This window comes from Carassius carassius, chromosome 29, assembly GCF_963082965.1.
Source record: "Carassius carassius chromosome 29, fCarCar2.1, whole genome shotgun sequence".
NCBI classification, from domain to species: domain Eukaryota; kingdom Metazoa; phylum Chordata; class Actinopteri; order Cypriniformes; family Cyprinidae; genus Carassius; species Carassius carassius.
In genome coordinates, this window is record NC_081783.1 from 20,307,909 (window position 1) to 20,327,135 (window position 19,227).

The 19,227-nt window shown below is 35.8% G+C and overlaps 1 protein-coding gene across 1 annotated transcript in view; it reads left to right on the top strand.

Annotated features, from left to right (window-relative positions):
- Positions 1-19,227, top strand: part of pigg (phosphatidylinositol glycan anchor biosynthesis class G) — a 175,639-nt gene that overhangs the window by 83,559 nt on the left and 72,853 nt on the right. Inside the window, exons 7-8 of the mRNA XM_059516243.1 lie at positions 1,805-2,022; positions 14,050-14,334. Coding sequence (XP_059372226.1) covers positions 1,805-2,022; positions 14,050-14,334 — 503 coding nt within the window. The remainder of the gene's footprint in view (positions 1-1,804; positions 2,023-14,049; positions 14,335-19,227) is intronic.

The following is a 19,227-nucleotide window of genomic DNA, read 5'->3' on the forward strand; positions in this document are numbered from 1 at the left end:
TGATGCGAAAAGATTGAAAAAATAATTATATAATCAACACTTCCACGATTCGTTAATCTCGACAGCTGTAATAGTAACGATATATATATATATATATATATATATATATATATATATATATATATATATATATATTTTTTTTTTTTTTTTTTTTAGAGAGGAGTTCCACATGTAATACGCATTTCGAATGCAAAGATGTCAGCCAATCACAACAGTTGTCGTTTACTCGGAGTCTCACAGCAGACACGCCCCTTCAAACAGAGCATTCAAGCCAGAGGGCTAATATCAGGATTTAAAAATGCTTTTTATTTCTAAATTTTAAATGTAAAAATCATACTAATAATATAAGTACTCCTCAGGAAACATTTAAAAAAAGCATTTAAAAAAAAGAAAATAATCCATGTCATGGGACCTTTAATAAAATTTAAAATGGTGTTTTTTTTCCTCAGTGATTTTGCTGCCTATACAGGCTTGCTAAATAATAGCTTATAATAATAATAGATTTGTTTTATTAATTGATTTCATGTAATTTTATTTAAATCATCTTTTTTCTCCCTGTTTTTGCTGCTTACATTATAATTGTAAGTTTTTTTTTTTATGTATTTATTTTAAGTAATGATGATGATGATGATTAATATTGTTCTTTTTTCATTATTAAAATTATCTTTTTCCCCTCACTGATTTTACTGATTGCATGCTTGCTAAATAATGGAAAACAATAGATAAACCCATTGTAATTGTAAGGGTTATTTATTTGTTTGTTTATTTTTTATATATATTTATTATGTCATTGTAATGAATTGAACCCTTGCTAATCATCGGGAAGAAGGAGGCGGGAACCGGCGGACAATCAAATGAAACTTTAATAATCACAAAATAAACAAAACCGTGCACCAGCCCCTCACGGACGACTGATGCGCACAAAATAAAACCAAAACACAACTAAAAGTCCAGGCCTGGTCCTCTCTCGTCCTTCACTGTCGTCGCTCCAGTTTTATATCCTTCCATCTCCTCTGTGGGACTCAAGACCGGTGGTGGGTCGCAGGTGTAGCGGATTTCCCAATCACTCCACCGGCCTCACTCGTGTTCCCACATCCCTCGGCCCCGCCCCACTCGCCACAGTCATTTAATTTAAAAATGACTGTTTTCTTCTTAAAAACATTTTTTCTCTCAAAATAGTAGGGGAAAAAACAATAGCTAGCAGGAGATAAATCAGTTGTAATTTTAAGGATTTATACATTCATTTGAATTTATTTATGTATATTTATTAGTTAGTTTATTTTTTTATTTTATTTGTATCTATGTAATTTTAAATACCTTAAATACTGTAATTTATTTTATCTTATTGTACAGTGTAATATTATAATTTAATTAAAATAAATGACTTTTCCCACTGATTTTGCCGTTAACAGGCTTGCTAAACAGTAAAGAAAATTATAGATAATCGATAGTAATGGTAAGGATTTTTATTAGGGTTTTTAATTTTATTTTTATGATTTATTTTGTTTGTATTTACTTTTATTGTTTCATTTAATTTAGTTTCAAATAAATTATTTTCTCATATTACAGTCTTGCTAAACCATCGATAAAACAATATAAAATTTGTATACAAATTTATTTTTATAATTTAACCAAGTGTTAGCATTCATGTAGTGCATTTCAAATCAGTCACTCACAAGGTTTCAGCTTAGCAAAATGCCTTTGAAGGTAGTCGTCTATATAGGTAGACAGCAAGGCAGTTAACAAAGTTACAGTCATTCACTTTCTTGTGTTTGTTGTACCTTCCTCTCTCTCTCTGTCACAGAGGATGGTTACGAGCAGTTTCGCGTGGCAGAGAAGTCTCACGGAAGCTGGATGCAGCTCTATGTGGATGGAAACACGTCAGAGGTTTTGAGTAACATGGGCAAGAAGGTTCTCAAACAGTATCTGGAGGCCCTGAAGGCCATGAGTTCAGCTCTGAGCAAACAGCTGGGCAAATACGATATGTACTCCATGATCATGGGCATGATCCTCATACTGCAGGTGAGATCCATGCAGTCCTGAAGATATTTGCATCACTCACAGTCTAGTTTGGTTCACATCACACTAAGTATGCCGTCTACTCAAACTAAACTTTATTCAAGGTTCTGGCTATAAAGGTCAGTTTGATTCATTCTTAAAGTGTTTCACGTTTTTAACAGGCAGGTTTTACTTCAGCTATCGTAATTTCACATCTATATTCAGGCAGGTTTTGGCAGCTCCTCGTCAGATTCGAACATTTGCTCCTTCACGTCTATCACTTGCAGTCATAGTGGAAACTAAAGCATTTATCACTTCATAATACTAATTTCCTGATGCAAAGTGAATTTGTAAGGTGTATGTTATGTGTCACTAAATTACACGTGAAAGCAGTTTTAACTAGTGATAAGAAAATTAATTATTTAGCAAGTTAAATCTCTTTCAGAATCTTCTGGCAGGCTTTTACAGCGACAATAGTTTCTTTTTTCCCCCAATATTTTTAAGGAAATTTTGATTAAAATAAATGTGTCAAATGCATTAAAAAAAGCATGTCAGTTAGTGTAAAATAAATTTTTATATACATGTTTATTCATATAAATAAATATTTATTTATTTGCTAATTTACTGCATTTTATAATACATTTTCAATTTGAGCACATAATGTACATTAAAGGCAGATTCTATAAAAATACAGCATTTTTTAAAGAAATATCTGCTGCCCACCAAGACTATACTTATTTGACAAAAAATACAGTAAAAACAGTAGTATTGTGAAATTATATTTACAAACAAAAAGTTTTCTGTTTGAATATGTTAAAATGTAATTTATTCCTGTGTTCAAAGCTATGTTTTTCAGCATCATCCCTCCAGTCTTCAGTGTTACATGATCCTTCAGAAATCATTCTAATATGCTGTTTTGCTGCTCAAGAAATGTGTATTATTATCAATGTTAAAAACATATTGGAAATTGTGATTTTATTACAAAGAGAAACTGTGATATATTTTTTGCTGTATGTAGGTTTGACATTGCAGTCCAAATTCCAAATATTGGAGAGGGTATTTTTTTTTATATATTTTAACGGTACCTTATGTTTCATTTGCCATTCAAATACATTATTTATTTACAGTATATTGGCATAATATCAATCATCGGTCACCTATACTCTCAATGGGCCTCATTTATGAAACATTCGTAAATAGATTAGAAAATTCTGAGTAATTTGCACGTGAAACCGATAGTTTAACATGCGTATGCTGATGAATTCCAGTTATATGTAAATAGGGCGTGCGTGCACACTCATTCACAATTGGTATAATCCCGCCTATCAATTAATGTTACAGCTATGCAAATTGTGTTTCCAGGAATGCAGTGGAATATTCTGATCTACTTTTTCAGGTTTGGCTCCAGTATATTGCATAAATGCAAAAAAGACTAATAGGCCATATGCCTAACAATAAGTATTCAATAACCCCCCAAAAAAAATTTGACAGCTGAAAAATATCAGGCACTCTTCTTAAAATGACCAGCTGGTGGTGCTTGAAAATGCTTTGGTTGCCATGATGTGGAATATCCTTGGCCGTAATGTTTTACTATTATCTAATTTTGAAGAATATTACTGAATATAAAAATGCAGAAAACAGCAATATTAACTTCTCTGTTGTTGTTCACTTGTTGTATAAGTAGTAGGATGATTGGTTGGTGTAGTAGGCTATTTGTTCCATCCCTCTTCCATTGATTGGATGGCTGGGTAAAAAAGTGACAGTGACAAGTGCTGCGTTTTACCCGAGCGGCAACCTCCCGCTCTCTCTAGTGAAGCTTACACGGACGTGACTATCGCTATTGGCTGGCTCCAAAAGGGAGTCAGTCCCAAAGAGTCCCCATGTTAAAATGCCCAACTTTGCAGCAGAAAAAACAACATGTTTACATCCTGGTAAAAAAAGTAATTTTGGTCTATATAGCTAATTTTGCCCTTTGTGACAACTGTGAGGGGGTGAATTTTTTTTATTACTCATCCGTTTAAATTTTATTAAGCCTTAAATGTCTGCATAATTAAGGGCGTGGCCACTTGAGTGACAGGTGGATTGCCGCTGCTGTCACCGCCGTTTAGCTAAGTAGGCGTGGTTTTAGCAACCAGCTCCCACCTTTTTGCCCGTTTTCGATTACCCAGGAGTGTCGATCACCCGCTTTGCCACTTTGAGCTTCAAAAACGCTCATCAGGAGTCTACGTTGTGACGTCACGGACACTACATCCATGTTTGTATGCAGTCTATGGTTTTACCCAAAGCTAAACAGTTTTTCAACTCTCAGCTACAAAAAAACAAAAAGACATTACTTAGACAATTGAACCCATTGTTGCCATAGAAACCATATGAGTGCAGCTAGTTTTAGATTAGTTAAAGATTTGCAGATAAATGTGGAATTTAGCTGCTGATCTTAAATGAGTTGTAAAAGGATTAAACATATCTGTATTTCTGGTTAACCGTAAATTTTTGGAAAGATTTCATTATTTTTTCTTCCTTTAGCCGATAATAAGGTGAATGGTGGTGAGACGTGAGTTGAGAGTGGAGTTCGGAGGTCTTACAGTAGTGTGAAGGAGGATCAATGTCTGGGTTTGAAGGACTGCGGCCTCTCGTCTCATTTACATCCCTCACCCTGCCAACTCATTATGAGCTTAATTAGTCACTCTCTTCTCTGTAATTAAAGGGTTAGTTCACCCAGATAGCAAAATTATGTAATTAATAACTTATTGTTCCAAATCCGTAAGACCTCCGTTTATCTTTGGAACACAGTTTAAGATATTTTAGATTTAGTCCGAGAGCTCTCAGTCCCTCCATTGAAGCTGTGTGTACGGTCTACTGTCCATGTCCAGAAAGGTAAGAAAAACATTAGAAATAAGAATAACAGCTTGCCAGCCCTCACGGCAGAGTTCAGATCCAGCCTGGTGTGGGTTGTTGGACAATCAGGAGAGCCCTTCGAAGTCTTTGGGAGTTCATTTTTCCAGCTTTTCAGTTTTGGATTTGGATTTCCACTGTTTCTTATTTAGTCAAGTCAACATGAAATCAAAACTGAGCCTATTTGCTTTCCTTACACCAATTCCCGTTTTGTGTGCGCATATGTGTGCATGCCTATTTCATCATTACAGATTATTCCTGTAAAGATGTTTGCTTTATGTATTTCATAATCTTTTTTTAATATGTGATAAACAGCATTCCTTTGTTGGGAAACGGTGTTAACCAGTAGCTATTAAGCACTGTTTTAAAGGGATAGTCCACCCAAAAATGTAGATTCTGTCATTAATTACTCGCCCTCATAGCGTTTCAAAACCCTCAGACCTTCGTTCATCTTTGGAAACACAAATTAACATATTTTTGATGAAATCTGAGAGCTTTCTGACCCTGCATAGACTGCAATGTAATGGACACGTTTAAAGCCCAAAAATGTAGTAAAGACATTGTTAAAATAGTCCATGATTGATTCAACTGTAAATTTATGAAGCTAAAAGAATGCCTTATTGCTGACCTTTGTTCTTCATAAAATCCTCAAAAATATGAATCAGCTCAAAAGTTTTCATCGTTTTGTAATCAGAGATGTTTCTTGAGCAGCAAATCCGCATATTGGAATGATTTCTGAAGGATCATGTGACACTGAAGACTGGAGAAATTATGCTGGAAAGTCACTGGAATAAATTACATTTTTAAATATATTCAAATGGAAAAGAGTTATTGTAAATTGTAATAATATTTCACAGTATTACAGGTTTTTCTATATTTTATATTCAAATGATTGCAGCCTTAGTGAGCAGAAGAGATTTGACACAGTATGTTAATATGAACAGTCAAATGTTAATTCACTCATGATTGTGACTAGTGTTGTTTTGGGCAGCCTGTTTTAATTTTAGTTTTAGTTTAGACTTTGTGTGAAGCTGTCATTTTAGGTTTTATTAATTTTAGTCACGTTCATACTCTTTTTAGTCTATTCAAGTTTAAGTCAACTAAAAGTCTGCATTTTAGTCTCATTTTAGTGAGAATTATCCATGACTATTTTCGTCTAGTTTTAGTCTACAAAAACTGATGACATTTAGTCTAGTTTTAGTCAATGAAAATTGTATTTTAGTCTCTTTTTAGTAATGCAATTCTATTAAACCCAGTCAATATAAAGGTGCATCTCAATAAATTAGAATGTCTTGGAAAAGTTAATTTATTTCAGTAATTCAACTCAAATTGTAAAACTTGTGTATTAAATAAATTTAATGCACACAGAATGAAGTAGTTTAAGTCTTTGGTTCTTTTAATTGTGATGATTTGGGCTCTCACTCACATTTAACAAAAACCCACCAATTCACAATCTCAACAAATTAGAATATGGTGACATGCCAGTCAACTAATCAACTCAAAAACCTGCCAAGGTTTCCTGAGCCTTCAAAATGGTCTCTCAGTTTGATTCACTAGGCTACACAATCATGGGGAAGACTGCTGATCTGACAGTTGTCAAGAAGACAATCATTGACACCCTTCACAAGGAGGGTAATCCACAAAAATTAATTGCCAAATAAGATGGTTGTTTACAGAGTGCTGTATCCAAGCATGTTAACAGAAAATTGAGTGGAAGTAAAAAGTGTGGAAGAAAAAGATGTACAACCCTTATGAGGACTGTCAAGCAAAATTGATTCAAGAATTTGAGTGAACTTCACAAAGAATGAACTGAGGCTGGGGTCAAGGCATCAAGAGCCACCACACACAGACGTGTCAAGGAATTTGCTGAACCACAGACAACACCAGAGGCGTCTTACCTGGGCTAAGAAGAAGAAGAACTGGACTGTTGCCCATTGGTCCAAAGTCTTCTTTTCAGATGAATCAAGTTTTGTATTTCATTTGGAAACCAAGGTCCAAGAGTCTGGAGGAAGGGTGGAAAAGCTCATAGTCCAAGTTGCTTGAAGTCCAGTGTTAAGTTTCCACAATCTGTGATGATATGGGGTGCAATGTCATCTGCTGGTGTTGGTCCATTGTGTTTTTTGAAAACCAAAGTCACTGCTTCCTTCTGCTGACCAGCTTTTTGAAGATGCTGATTTCATTTTCCAGCTGGATTTGGCCCCTGCCCACACTGCCAAAAGCACCAAAAGTTGGTTAAATGACCATGGTGTTGGTTTGCTTGACTGGCCAGCAAACTCACCAGACCTGAACCCCAGAGAGAATCTATGGAGTATTGTCAAGAGGAAAATGAGAAACAAGAGACCAGACAATGCAGATGAGCTGAAGGTCACGGTCAAAGAAACCTGGGCTTCCATACCACCTCAGGAGTGCCACAAACTGATCACCTCCATGCCGCGCCAAATTAAGGCAGTAATTAAAGCAAAAAGAGCCCCTACCAAGTATTGAGTACATGTACAGTAAATTAATATACTTTCCAGAAGGCCAATAATTCGCTAAAAAGGTTTTTTGTTTTTGGTCTTATAAAGTATTCTAATTTTGTGGGTTTTTGTTAAAGGGTAACTAAACCCCTGGTCAAGGCCTGCCTCCCACTGGCAATATTTGAAAAATGCTGAAAAATGGGCAGATCACAGCGGAGATAGAGGGGACGAACCTAGGGCAGGGCTGAGCGAGTGCGGCGTGAACCTGAGACCCGCAGTGACGGATTGATTGACAGCTGCTGTCAGAAACACTAAAATGGAGAGTGACTGTAATGACGCAAGTAGCTTTGCAACAGAGCGATCATTTGAAGTAGAGGACCTTAAGTGGAGGATGTCGAGGTGTCTGTTCATATCAATTCGAGCCGCTGGCTCAAAATGCGGTCTTAACTCCCGCACCGCGTCGCTTTTCAGGGCGAGCTGTATGGAGAAGCCCATTTCCACCTCCATTGCGATGGAGAAGCAATCCCGCGTAAAATGCAGTTTGCGCGCACTCCAGCTCTAGACAGGAACTCGCGGTCTTCCAGGCCAAGTGCATGCAACCAGCACCACTACACCTACGTACCATCCTGACCACTGTACTAAATACAGATAAATCTGCGCCAACTTGAAGCTATCCTAACTGATCCAATACTATGCTACTAACTTTTTAAAAAAAAAATGTAAACTATGCTACTAACTAACTGTGCTTCTAACAATACTAACATTACACTAAAAACTATGCTAATTAACTACATAGGCTACACAAAATAATCTAAATAACTATATAATTGCTATTCTAAATAGATGCTATAATAGTCTATCCTGGTCGTTTTCAATAATCGCAATTCCAACTCCTGACTCACTACAGTGATTTTGACAGAAAAAGATGGTTTTATACTGCCAAGGGCGTGGTAGCTCGTACCAAGGGGCGTGGTGAGCTGGAAACTGCTTACGTCACTTGCCACTGCTTACGTCACTTGCCACCGCAACATCCAATAGGAAAAATCAACTGCAGCAGCCACCGTTCAACCTGAAGAGGGCAGCACTCAGACGTTTTTACACCATATATTGTAGAATTAAAACACTTTATACTCAAATGTCCAAAAAGTTACTCGAATCAATGAACAGCACTAATAAAGCCCCATTCTTATAGATCATTAACTAAAAAAAGTTGGTTTAGGGTTTAGTTACTCTTTAAATGTGAGCCAAAATCATCACAATTAAAAGAACCAAAGACTTAAACTACTTCATATTGTTCATTGAATTTATTTAATACACAAGTTTCACAATTTGAGTTGAATTACTGAAAAAAATGAACTTTTCCACAACACTCTAATTTATTGAGATGCACTTGTAGTATAAGTACCTAGTAGTATAGACGGAACCAAAACATTTTATCCAAACCCATTTCAAACTAGGTTATCTTATTATATTATTGTTGCCTTATAGACTCAAGAATACATCCATTCCAGACACGGAAGATGCTCTGATTTGAATTTACAACATTTATTTTACCAACCAAACATGTTAGAAGTACACAAATCGTTCCCTTTCTCTGTGTCAGACTTATCTTTGTTTGTTGTCCTCTAATTAATCTTCTAATTAATGTCGCGAGCGGGGCTTGAGGAAGTGACGTTGCCTGCGTCTGTGCAGTGCGACCTGATGCATCCCCTAAAGTGAGAAACAGGAAATACTGCTAAATAATAATAATAACGCTACTAAACAAGATGAAATAACGTTATAACATTTTGTTTCGTCTCGTTTTGGTCAATGAAAATAAAGAAACATTTTAGCATAGTTTTTATTTTGTAAACCACTTTTTTTGTTCTTGTTTTTATTCATCCACAATATTGCATTATACATTTAATTATAGTCATCGTCACATGACCAGGATTTACGTTGCGTCTCGTTAGTCATAATTCTCGTTGACAAAAGCAACACTAGTTGTGACATTATAACCATTATTTTACAGCTTAGACCTTGAGAGAAAGTTTTGCTTTTTGCAACATTTGCCTTTTCAAAGTTAGGTTGATGGGTTGGTATATGTTTAGAGGACTGTGGCGCTACAAACTCTACACTGCAAGCACACAATTCAGCTACTCTTGCGGTGGAAATGCGGTATTAGAGTGTCAGCATGCTAAAACCCTCTCTGAGAAGCTGCATCTCTAAATTCATTCCTTTAAAGCTGCGCTGCTACAGCCATCAAAGCAGCACTTTTGTAACAATTTCACCACCTTCAAGAATTAACACAATTACGGTCAAAGTTCAAATCACCTGTCGTGGGTGATGTTCCCGTTATTATGCACAATCCATAGCTCTCAGTTTATTTGAAAACACTACGATAGTTTTGTGCAATAGAATATTATAGTTATTTATTTGTTATAGTTATTTAGCCTGTTTATTTGTTCAGTATCTGGCAGATAGCATATTTAATGTGCAATTGACGGCATACACTACTGTTCAAAAGTTTGGGTTCTCTAGGATTTTTATTTATTTTTAAATAATTTTTTAAAAGAAATTCATGCTTTCATTCAACAAGGACATATTAAACTGAAGTGACAATAAAGATGTTTATAATGTTACAAAAGATTTCTTTTACAAATAAATGCTGTTCTTTTGAACTTTTTAGAATTAAAGGATCCTGTAACACATTTTCCACAAAAATATTAATATTATGTATTCAAGACTGGAGTAATTGCTGCTAAAATTTCAGGTTTGCATCAGGAATAAATTGCATTTTAAAATAAATTCAAATAGAAAAAAGTTATTTTAACTTGTGATAATATTTTGCAATATTACTGTTTTTATTGTATTTTGGATAAATTAAATTGACTGTTATGGTCTCTATTAAGAACTTAGGATCTGATTCAACAGAAAATACAATTCCCTAGACTACAACAAAGAAAAATCTTTTCCAATCCTCTATGAGGAAAGGAGACCAGGGTTTCTCCATCTCATATGACCCACTGGATGCCCTCAAACCTTCTGACATTCTGCAGTCCCACATCCCACTGGACACTGTGTCCTTTAGATCTCATTGACCGGATGAGGTATTGACTGTTTGGAGACTGTAGTACTTCAATAATGGATTGCACTTAGCAAATACAGCTGTTGAACTGTGGCAGGAAAAGGTCTTTAGCTCACACGCACATATAGCAAACATCAAATGTGGTGATTTCATCAATTCTGCAAGCCTTGATAAAAAAAAGGTATTGCAACTGCAGAAGATGAACGGTGTTATAAAATGTTTCCTCCATAAAGCTTTGAAAAATAAGTGCTGGTTGTAAATTAATCTTTATGTGACTGATGATAAAAAAAAAACTTGATTGTTATTTCATGTTAGCTCAGGTCCATTAACATATTTTGATTTTAATAATGTATTGGTACATGTAGAAAATAACTTTTAGATTTTATATATATATATATATATATATATATAATCGATTTTATTTAGCATTATATGAAATATATTTAATATAATATCATTTTTATAATATATAGGCATTTATTTATATATTAGAAGTTTTTTTTTTTTTGCAATCAAAAACACAAATTGCTAACAAAACTATAGTGTTGCTAACTGCGAGGATGTGAGTTTACATGCTTGATGAATCAAACAGCCGATTTGCCAACTTTACCCAGCAAGCTGACAGAAGGTCTACATCATAATGAAGTGCACCAATTAGCTTTAGTCAGGGTGTTGGACAAAAGGTCAAAATAAACGAGGAGAAGTGTTGTGAAAAAGTACCACAATAGCTGTTACTCTCTGAACAGCATTAGAAGACTCCAGAGGTTGCCAAAAACAGTAGGTCATTTGCTCTGTAATTTTTACACAGGCTGTGTGAGGAAATACACAGGCGTGTTCAATTTGGACAGGATTGAAATCACAAAGTGCAGCTGAGAAACAAATTGACCTGACCTCTTCTGGGAGAACTAGTCCTGTCCAAATAGAGCAGAGAGGGGTGGAAATGAGCATGGTGTCATCATCTGAAACAAAAGTCATTTCACAAAAAAAGTTCGCTAATAAAGCCTTTATTAAATATCAAAACAAACATCTTTGCCGCTGTCATGTTCTACCATTGAAAAATACTTTTACAGCGTTTATTAAAATTCAGCTTTGCATCACAGGAAAAAATTACATTTTAAAAATATATTCAAATAGAAAACGGTTATTTTAAATTGTAATAATATTTCACAGTTTTGCTTTTTTACAGTATTTTTAATCAATTAAATGCAGCCTTGGTGAGCAGAAGAGACTTCTCTCAAAAACATTACGATCTCAAACTTTTAAACGATGGTGTAATACAATTTTATAATTTCAAGTTGCATAAATAACATTGATATAAGAATGAACATGAACTAAAAATGATCAGTACTATACTTATAAGTTAAGATTTTGCTGTTCACTGTTGGCTCATGGCACCTAATATCAGAAACATGCATTATGAAAGAAAATATGGTCATTTATGATTTCATGCTGACTTTAAGCATATTACTGCTTTCCATTTTCTGTCTCAGCAAAATATCAGATTAGTTTTTCATCCTGTTTTCCGGCCTCCCATTGTTCACTTATTCTTTTGGCCCTTTATGCTAAATCTAGTTCTCACAAAGCTTTTAACTCCGATGATTGGCAGATTGTGTCTTTTCTCTGTTAAATATTAACGTGGTGTTTCTGACCCTCCGATTTCAAGTTCTGAGAGAAAAGTTTTTAGTTTTTTTATCTGTCTTCTTCAAACATCGCTCACAGTGCAAATGTAACATCCCGTAGAGATGTCAACGAAGACAGTCGTGAGCGAGTGAACTGGATGGGGACAAGAAAAGAGCGAGTGCGTTTCAAAGCGAGCGTTTGACTGTCGGTGCATTGTTGGAAGTTGGAGGCAAGGACACATCAGCGCGTGTCCTTTTTTAAAGCCCTGCTCTCCTGCTTTTATCAGAAATCTCTCAGAGTGTGAGATATCTGCATTCACTTCTTGGCTGTCATTGCAATCGACAGTTTTTTGCCATGAAAAAAGCTGATTTTGCATTTGTAAAAGGCTTCCTGACAGCAGTGGACAGGTTTTCTCCAGTAAATAACCTCTAAATTCAATGTGAGTCTTTCTTTAGGGTTGTTTATGAATATGTGTCCTGGTGTCGAGCTGCAGACAAACCCATTATTAATTTTCCATAAGCCTTGTCAATGTGTGACCCACGCTGACCACCCTTCTGATGAAAAGTGTGTGTGTTTATATGAGATTAGAGTTGTTTATGTATAACCCCAATTCCAGAGAAGTTGGGACATTTTGTAAAATGCAATAAAATCAAGCATCTGTGATTTGTTCATTCTCTTTAACTTTTATTTAATTTACAAAAGTACAAAGAAAAGATTTAAAAAGTTTTCAATGACCAACATAAATGTATTTTTTAATTATGAACACATTTTGATTTTGTTGGTTGCAACACACTGTAATGTATCTGCATTAGTCCAATACAGTTGTGTTTGAGAAGGATGAGGTGTGTATTGTATTAACATGCATCCTGGGATGTACAGCAGAGACATATTCAGGATTGGGTTGGAAACAAATGTTGTAAGTAATACATTTTAAAAAATCACCCAATGAAAAACCTGAGCTTGTTACAAATCTAAACATTTAGGTGACTTGCATCCTAATATCAATTATCCTGTTATCTTTGTGTATAAAGTTTTGTTAAGTGTTGTTAACTCATATGTTGTTGTTGACTACATACATACACATTGCTGTTTCTTATGCTCATCAAGTTTACATTTATTTGATCAAAAATACTGTAATATTGTGAAATATTATTGCAATTTACAAAAGTAATTTCCTATATTAATATACTTTAAAGTGTAATTTATTCCTGTGACGCAGAGCTGAATTTTCATCAGCCATCTCTACAGTCTTCAGTGTCACATGATAAATGTTAAAAACATTTGTGCTACTTAATATTTTTTGGAATCTATGACACTAGCATACTTTGATGAACAATTTTTTTAAAAGAAAAAGGCTTTTTTTTAAATAAAAATCTTCTGAAACAATATAAACCACTGGTCAGTAGTTTGGGTTCAGATTTGTTATTTTTTAAATAAATACTTTAATTCATTCTTTCATTTCATTCATTTAACAACGTGTTAATTGATAAAAAGAGAAAGTAAAGACTTCTATTTTGAATAAATGCTGTTCTTTTTAACTTTTTGTACTTTTATACGTATACTTTCCAATGGCACCCAAACAAAAGTGTTCACTGAGAAGCTCTAAAGTGCTGACTTAGTCAGTGATCCCCATTTCTCCAAAACCCTACCCTCCAAAGACCTTATCCAATCCAATGTCTGCAAACCCAGACATGCAAAATGATTGACAGGCAGAGAGCATTTCTGATTGGCTTAAAACTTTCAGATTCTTTTTTGCTGATTACAGGGCCTTGTGTTGACACGGAGATGTGTGTGATTTCTCAGGACACCTATTTCTGTGATAACTGCCAGGGCCATTTTATGAACGATATTCCTGGAAAATCACTTATAGCAACTTCAATACCTGGTGTAAAAACTACTATCGGTCTCGAATGGCCATTTGTGATAGCATCACCTGAGACAGATGTTAATACAAGCAGTAAACAGAGCCCTTGTGAGTGTGTGTGTGTAACTGAAGCGCTCTCTCTCATTCTCCAGGTGCTGTTTTTGCTCTTGTTGGCCATGCCGGAGGCGTTGAGCAGGGAGGCAGTTGTGGACGTCCCGCTGACATCATCTCTGCTCTCTCTGCCCTTCTACCTGCTGTGTCTGTTCGGCTCGGCCCTTCACGTGCTGGTCTGCACCTCTGCCGGGGGCCCCTGCTATCTCTGCTCTCTCCCTTGGGTCCTAGTGTTCTCCGTCATCCTCTTGTCCTCTGCCTTCACATGTGCTCTAGTTAGTATGGTGGCAAGGAGGATGCCAACCAGCAATAAGACCCCTACTAAGGTGAGTGAAAAGGTTCCCAAAACCAAATGTAAAAAACGAGTCCATAATTCATAATAAAGCTTTCTCCAGTGAAAACCTCCATCCCCTTTTGTCCTCTCACATCAAAATCCACCCACTCAGATCTGTTTTGGAGTGTTTTTGCTTGTAAACAGTGCTTGATCTGTACATATTTCTCTCCTAAATTCAGATGAAACAACCTTTTCACTGGTGAAAGCAATAATAGGGATTATGTGCTCATATTTTAGCTGGATAGGCAACAGTTAAAATTTAAAACCTCTTAGTGATGGATTCGTGTCACTGTTGAAATCAACAGTGTCCAGTAAATAATTATGAGCCGGAGAAAAGGGCATTTTTGACTATTTAGTGAACTATTGTTTCTGAAAAAAATGTTGCCCCTTGTCTTCCAATAGTGGGACAAGCAGACAAAGCAATGTTTTGTCATTGTGTTTACACTTTTCGGGGAAGTCAACCTGTGAATGTGTGTCTTGTAGTCGTCTCTGCACATTAGGCTGTGATGGGAGAAAGTTTTTGAACATCAGAAGCATCACACACAGCAGCTTTATGTCTCTGGAGGGCCAAGTAGAGTTTCAGACTTTCTATTTTGCTCTAAACACCAAAAACAAACCCTGATTGAAGTTTTATCCTTGGCAGTTTATTTAAGGACAAGTTACTTTAGACACAGGCCTTGCTTTAAATGCAATGTCCTTGTTTAAAGGTCACGTATGAACAGGAGCTGTTGTCAAAAAACAGCTTTGACAGTAAGCTCGCTTAAGAAGTAAAAAAAAAAACTATACACTATTAGAAGTTTGAGGATGGTAAGATTTGATAATGTTTTTGAAAGTATTTTATGCTCACTAGAGCTTAATTATTTGACCAAATATTATTACGATTTAAAACAACAGTTTTCTATTGAATCATTTTAAAAATGTAGTTTATTTCTGTGATGCAAAGCTGTATTGCTAGCATCTTTACTCCAGTCTTCAGTGTCACATGATCTTTCAGAAATTATTTTAATATGCTGATTTGCTGCTCAAGAAACATTTCTTAGTATTATCAATCTTGTGATGATTTCTAGGATACTTTGATTAATAGAAAGAAAAATTAAAAAAAAAAAAAATATATATATATATATTTCTACATTTAGTCATTTAGCAGACACTTTTATCCAAAGCAACTTACAAATGAGGACAACGGAAGCAATCAAAATCAACAAAAGAGCAATGATATACAAGTGCTATAACAAGTCTCGGTTAGCTTAAAACAGTACACGCAGCAAGGGCTTTTAAATAATATAATATAATAAATAAAAAGAAAACATAGAATAGAAAAAGAATAGAGCAAACTAGTGTTAGAGGTCTTTTTGTTTTTGTTAATTATATAATAAATGAAAAGAAAACAAATAGAATACAAAGTATTTTTTTAAGAATAGAATTAGAATAGAGAATGCTAAAGTTAGAGGGTCAAATAAAGATGGAAGAGATGTGATTTTAACCGATTCTTGAAGGCTGCTTGGATTGAGTTTGGCAGGTCATTCCACCAGGAGGGAACATTTAAAGTAAAAGTCAGTGAAAGTGATTTTGTGCTTATTTGGGATGGCACAATCAAGCGTTGTTCAATTTCAGAATGCAAGCTTCTAGAGGGCACTTAAGTCTGAAGTAATGAATTTAGATTAAGGGTTGCAGAGCCAGTATTTTTTAAGAAATACAAAATATATATATTTTTTGAAATACAGAGCCAGTCTCTTTTAGAGATAGAAAAGACATCCCTCTTATATCCATGTTTTGATTCTTAAATAAAATAGGCAGTTATTAAAGGTATTACAACCCGTGTCTATTTGCACAATAAGGGGCGTAATAGTGGTGGACCCCCCCCCCCCCCCCTTCCCCCCCAAAAAAGAAATCTTTCCGGTCGAGGATTGACGCAATTAAATAAGGAAAACTGCTACATTTGTTAGAGATGAAGAGCATGTCTTCAGGGTGGTCACAGGCCAAAATATCAAAAGGAGGAAAGGAAACTTCAAAATAAAAAATAAATAATCTAATCAAACTATAAAATAAGTAAGGGATAATGTACATACCAGATGTTATCACAGAATAAACTCCCAACAGGGTGATCAGGATCCCGCTTATAACATGGTTACTTGCCAAATAAGTAAATAGTTGAAATATTTGAATGCAAAGCTTCCTTTAAAGGGGTCTTATGATGTTGTTATAAACAACATTATTTTGTGTATTCAGTGTAATGAAATGTGTCTATGCGGTGTAAGGTTCAAAAAACACATTCTTTTCCACATACTGTACATTATTGTTTCTCCTCTATGCCCTGCCTTTATGAAACACATACATTTTTACAAAGCTCATCGTTGAAAAGTGAGGTTTACAATGATTGGCCAGCTATCCAGTTTGTTGTGATTGGCTGATTGCCTCAAGCGTGTGACAGAAATGTTATGCCCCTTGCCATACTGTGATGCGTGTCCCGGTCAGAACACCGGCGTAACATGACAAAAACAAAATAACCAATTAAAAAAATGACACTTATAAAGTCACTTATAATGACTTACACTGTCTTTTTACAGTTGAGTTGCATCACACCGCCTAAACATAAAACCATGTCTGCATTTGTGATTGGAGAAATGACAAACAACAAGCGCTGCTCCTCACTGAAAAACTCACGTTTGAATCATCAGTGGCAAATTCTTTAAATATGTACAACCCGAATTCCGGAAAAGTTGGGACGTTTTTTAAATTTTAAAAGACTAAAAGACTTTCAAATCACATGAGCCAATATTTTATTCACAATAGAACATAGATAACATAGCAAATGTTTAAACTGAGAAAGTTTACAATTTTATGCACAAAATGAGCTCATTTCAATTTTGATTTCTGCTACAGGTCTCAAAATAGTTGGGACGGGGCATGTTTACCATGGTGTAGCATCTCCTTTTCTTTTCAAAACAGTTTGAAGACGTCTGGGCATTGAGGCTATGAGTTGCTGGAGTTTTGCTGTTGGAATTTGGTCCCATTCTTGCCTTATATAGATTTCCAGCTGCTGAAGAGTTCGTGGTCGTCTTTGACGTATTTTTCGTTTAATGATGCGCCAAATGTTCTCTATAGGTGAAAGATCTGGACTGCAGGCAGGCCAGGTTAGCACCCGGACTCTTCTACGACGAAGCCATGCTGTTGTTATAGCTGCAGTATGTGGTTTTGCATTGTCCTGCTGAAATAAACAAGGCCTTCCCTGAAATAGACGTTATTTGGAGGGAAGCATATGTTGCTCTAAAACCTTTATATACCTTTCAGCATTCACAGAGCCTTCCAAAACATGCAAGCTGCCCATACCGTATGCACTTATGCACCCCCATACCATCAGAGATGCTGGCTTTTGAACTGAACGCTGATAACATGCTGGAAGGTCTCCCTCCTCTTTAGCCCGGAGGACACGGCGTCCGTGATTTCCAACAAGAAAATCAAATTTGGACTCGTCTGACCATAAAACACTATTCCACTTTGAAATAGTCCATTTTAAATGAGCCTTGGCCCACAGGACACGACGGCGCTTCTGGACCATGTTCACATATGGCTTCCTTTTTGCATGATAGAGCTTTAGTTGGCATCTGCTGATGGCACGGCGGATTGTGTTTACCGACAGTGGTTTCTGAAAGTATTCCTGGGCCCATTTAGTAATGTCATTGACACAATCATGCCGATGAGTGATGCAGTGTCGTCTGAGAGCCCGAAGACCACGGGCATCCAATAAAGGTCTCCGGCCTTGTCCCTTACGCACAGAGATTTCTCCAGTTTCTCTGAATCTTTTGATGATGTTATGCACTGTAGATGGTGAGATTTGCAAAGCCTTTGCAATTTGACGTTGAGTAACATTGTTTTTAAAGTTTTCCACAATTTTTTACACAGTCTTTCACAGATTGGAGAGCCTCTGCCCATCTTTACTTCTGAGAGACTCTGCTTCTCTTAAGACAAAGCTTTTATAGCTAATCATGTTACAGACCTGATATCAATTAACTTAATTAATCACTAGATGTTCTCCCAGCTGAATCTTTTCAAAACTGCTTGCTTTTTTAGCCATTTGTTGCCCCCGTGCCAACTTTTTTGAGACCTGTAGCAGGCATTAAATTTTAAATGAGCTAATTAAGTGGATAAAAGTGTAAAATTTCTCAGTTTAAACATTTGCTACGTTATCTATGTTCTATTGTGAATAAAATATTGGCTCATGTGATTTGAAATTCCTTTAGTTTTCATTTTATTAAAATTAAAAAAACGTCCCAACTTTTCCGGAATTTGGGTTGTAAATGTACTTACAGACTGTGAGTCAGAACAGCCAGCATTGTAGTCTTCTCTCCCAGGATCAGGAAACAGTCCTCCATAAAATGCACTGCACACATCTATATCTATAACTGTTCTGGAACAGTGTTGTAAATACATCTTAACCACAGATTTCTAATTGTGTCCTCTTTTGGAAGGCCAAACAAAGTATTTTTGCTTTCACAATGAAAAAACGTCTCCACAACATGGAGCCGGCGGCAACAGCGAGAATCAATGTAATGCCTTCTTTCTTTCCGTGAACATTTGGGCGGCATTATGCAAATCTTCCCGCATCATATGATCCCTTTGAAAGCAGTTGCTTGCAATCGGCAAACTAGACTGACATTTAAGGGATACGGTGCAGAAATAGTACTTATTCCACATAATTTCACCACATTAATAAGAATGGCAATAAAATATATTTAAGATTAAACCATAACCAGTTTGTTTGTTATCTTATAATCCATTAACGTGAACAGAACAATCTTCTGTTCATCGAACATATGAATCTGGAAGAGAGCGAGTCTGTGATACACAGGATGACGTAATTAAATAATTGTACACATATTGAGTT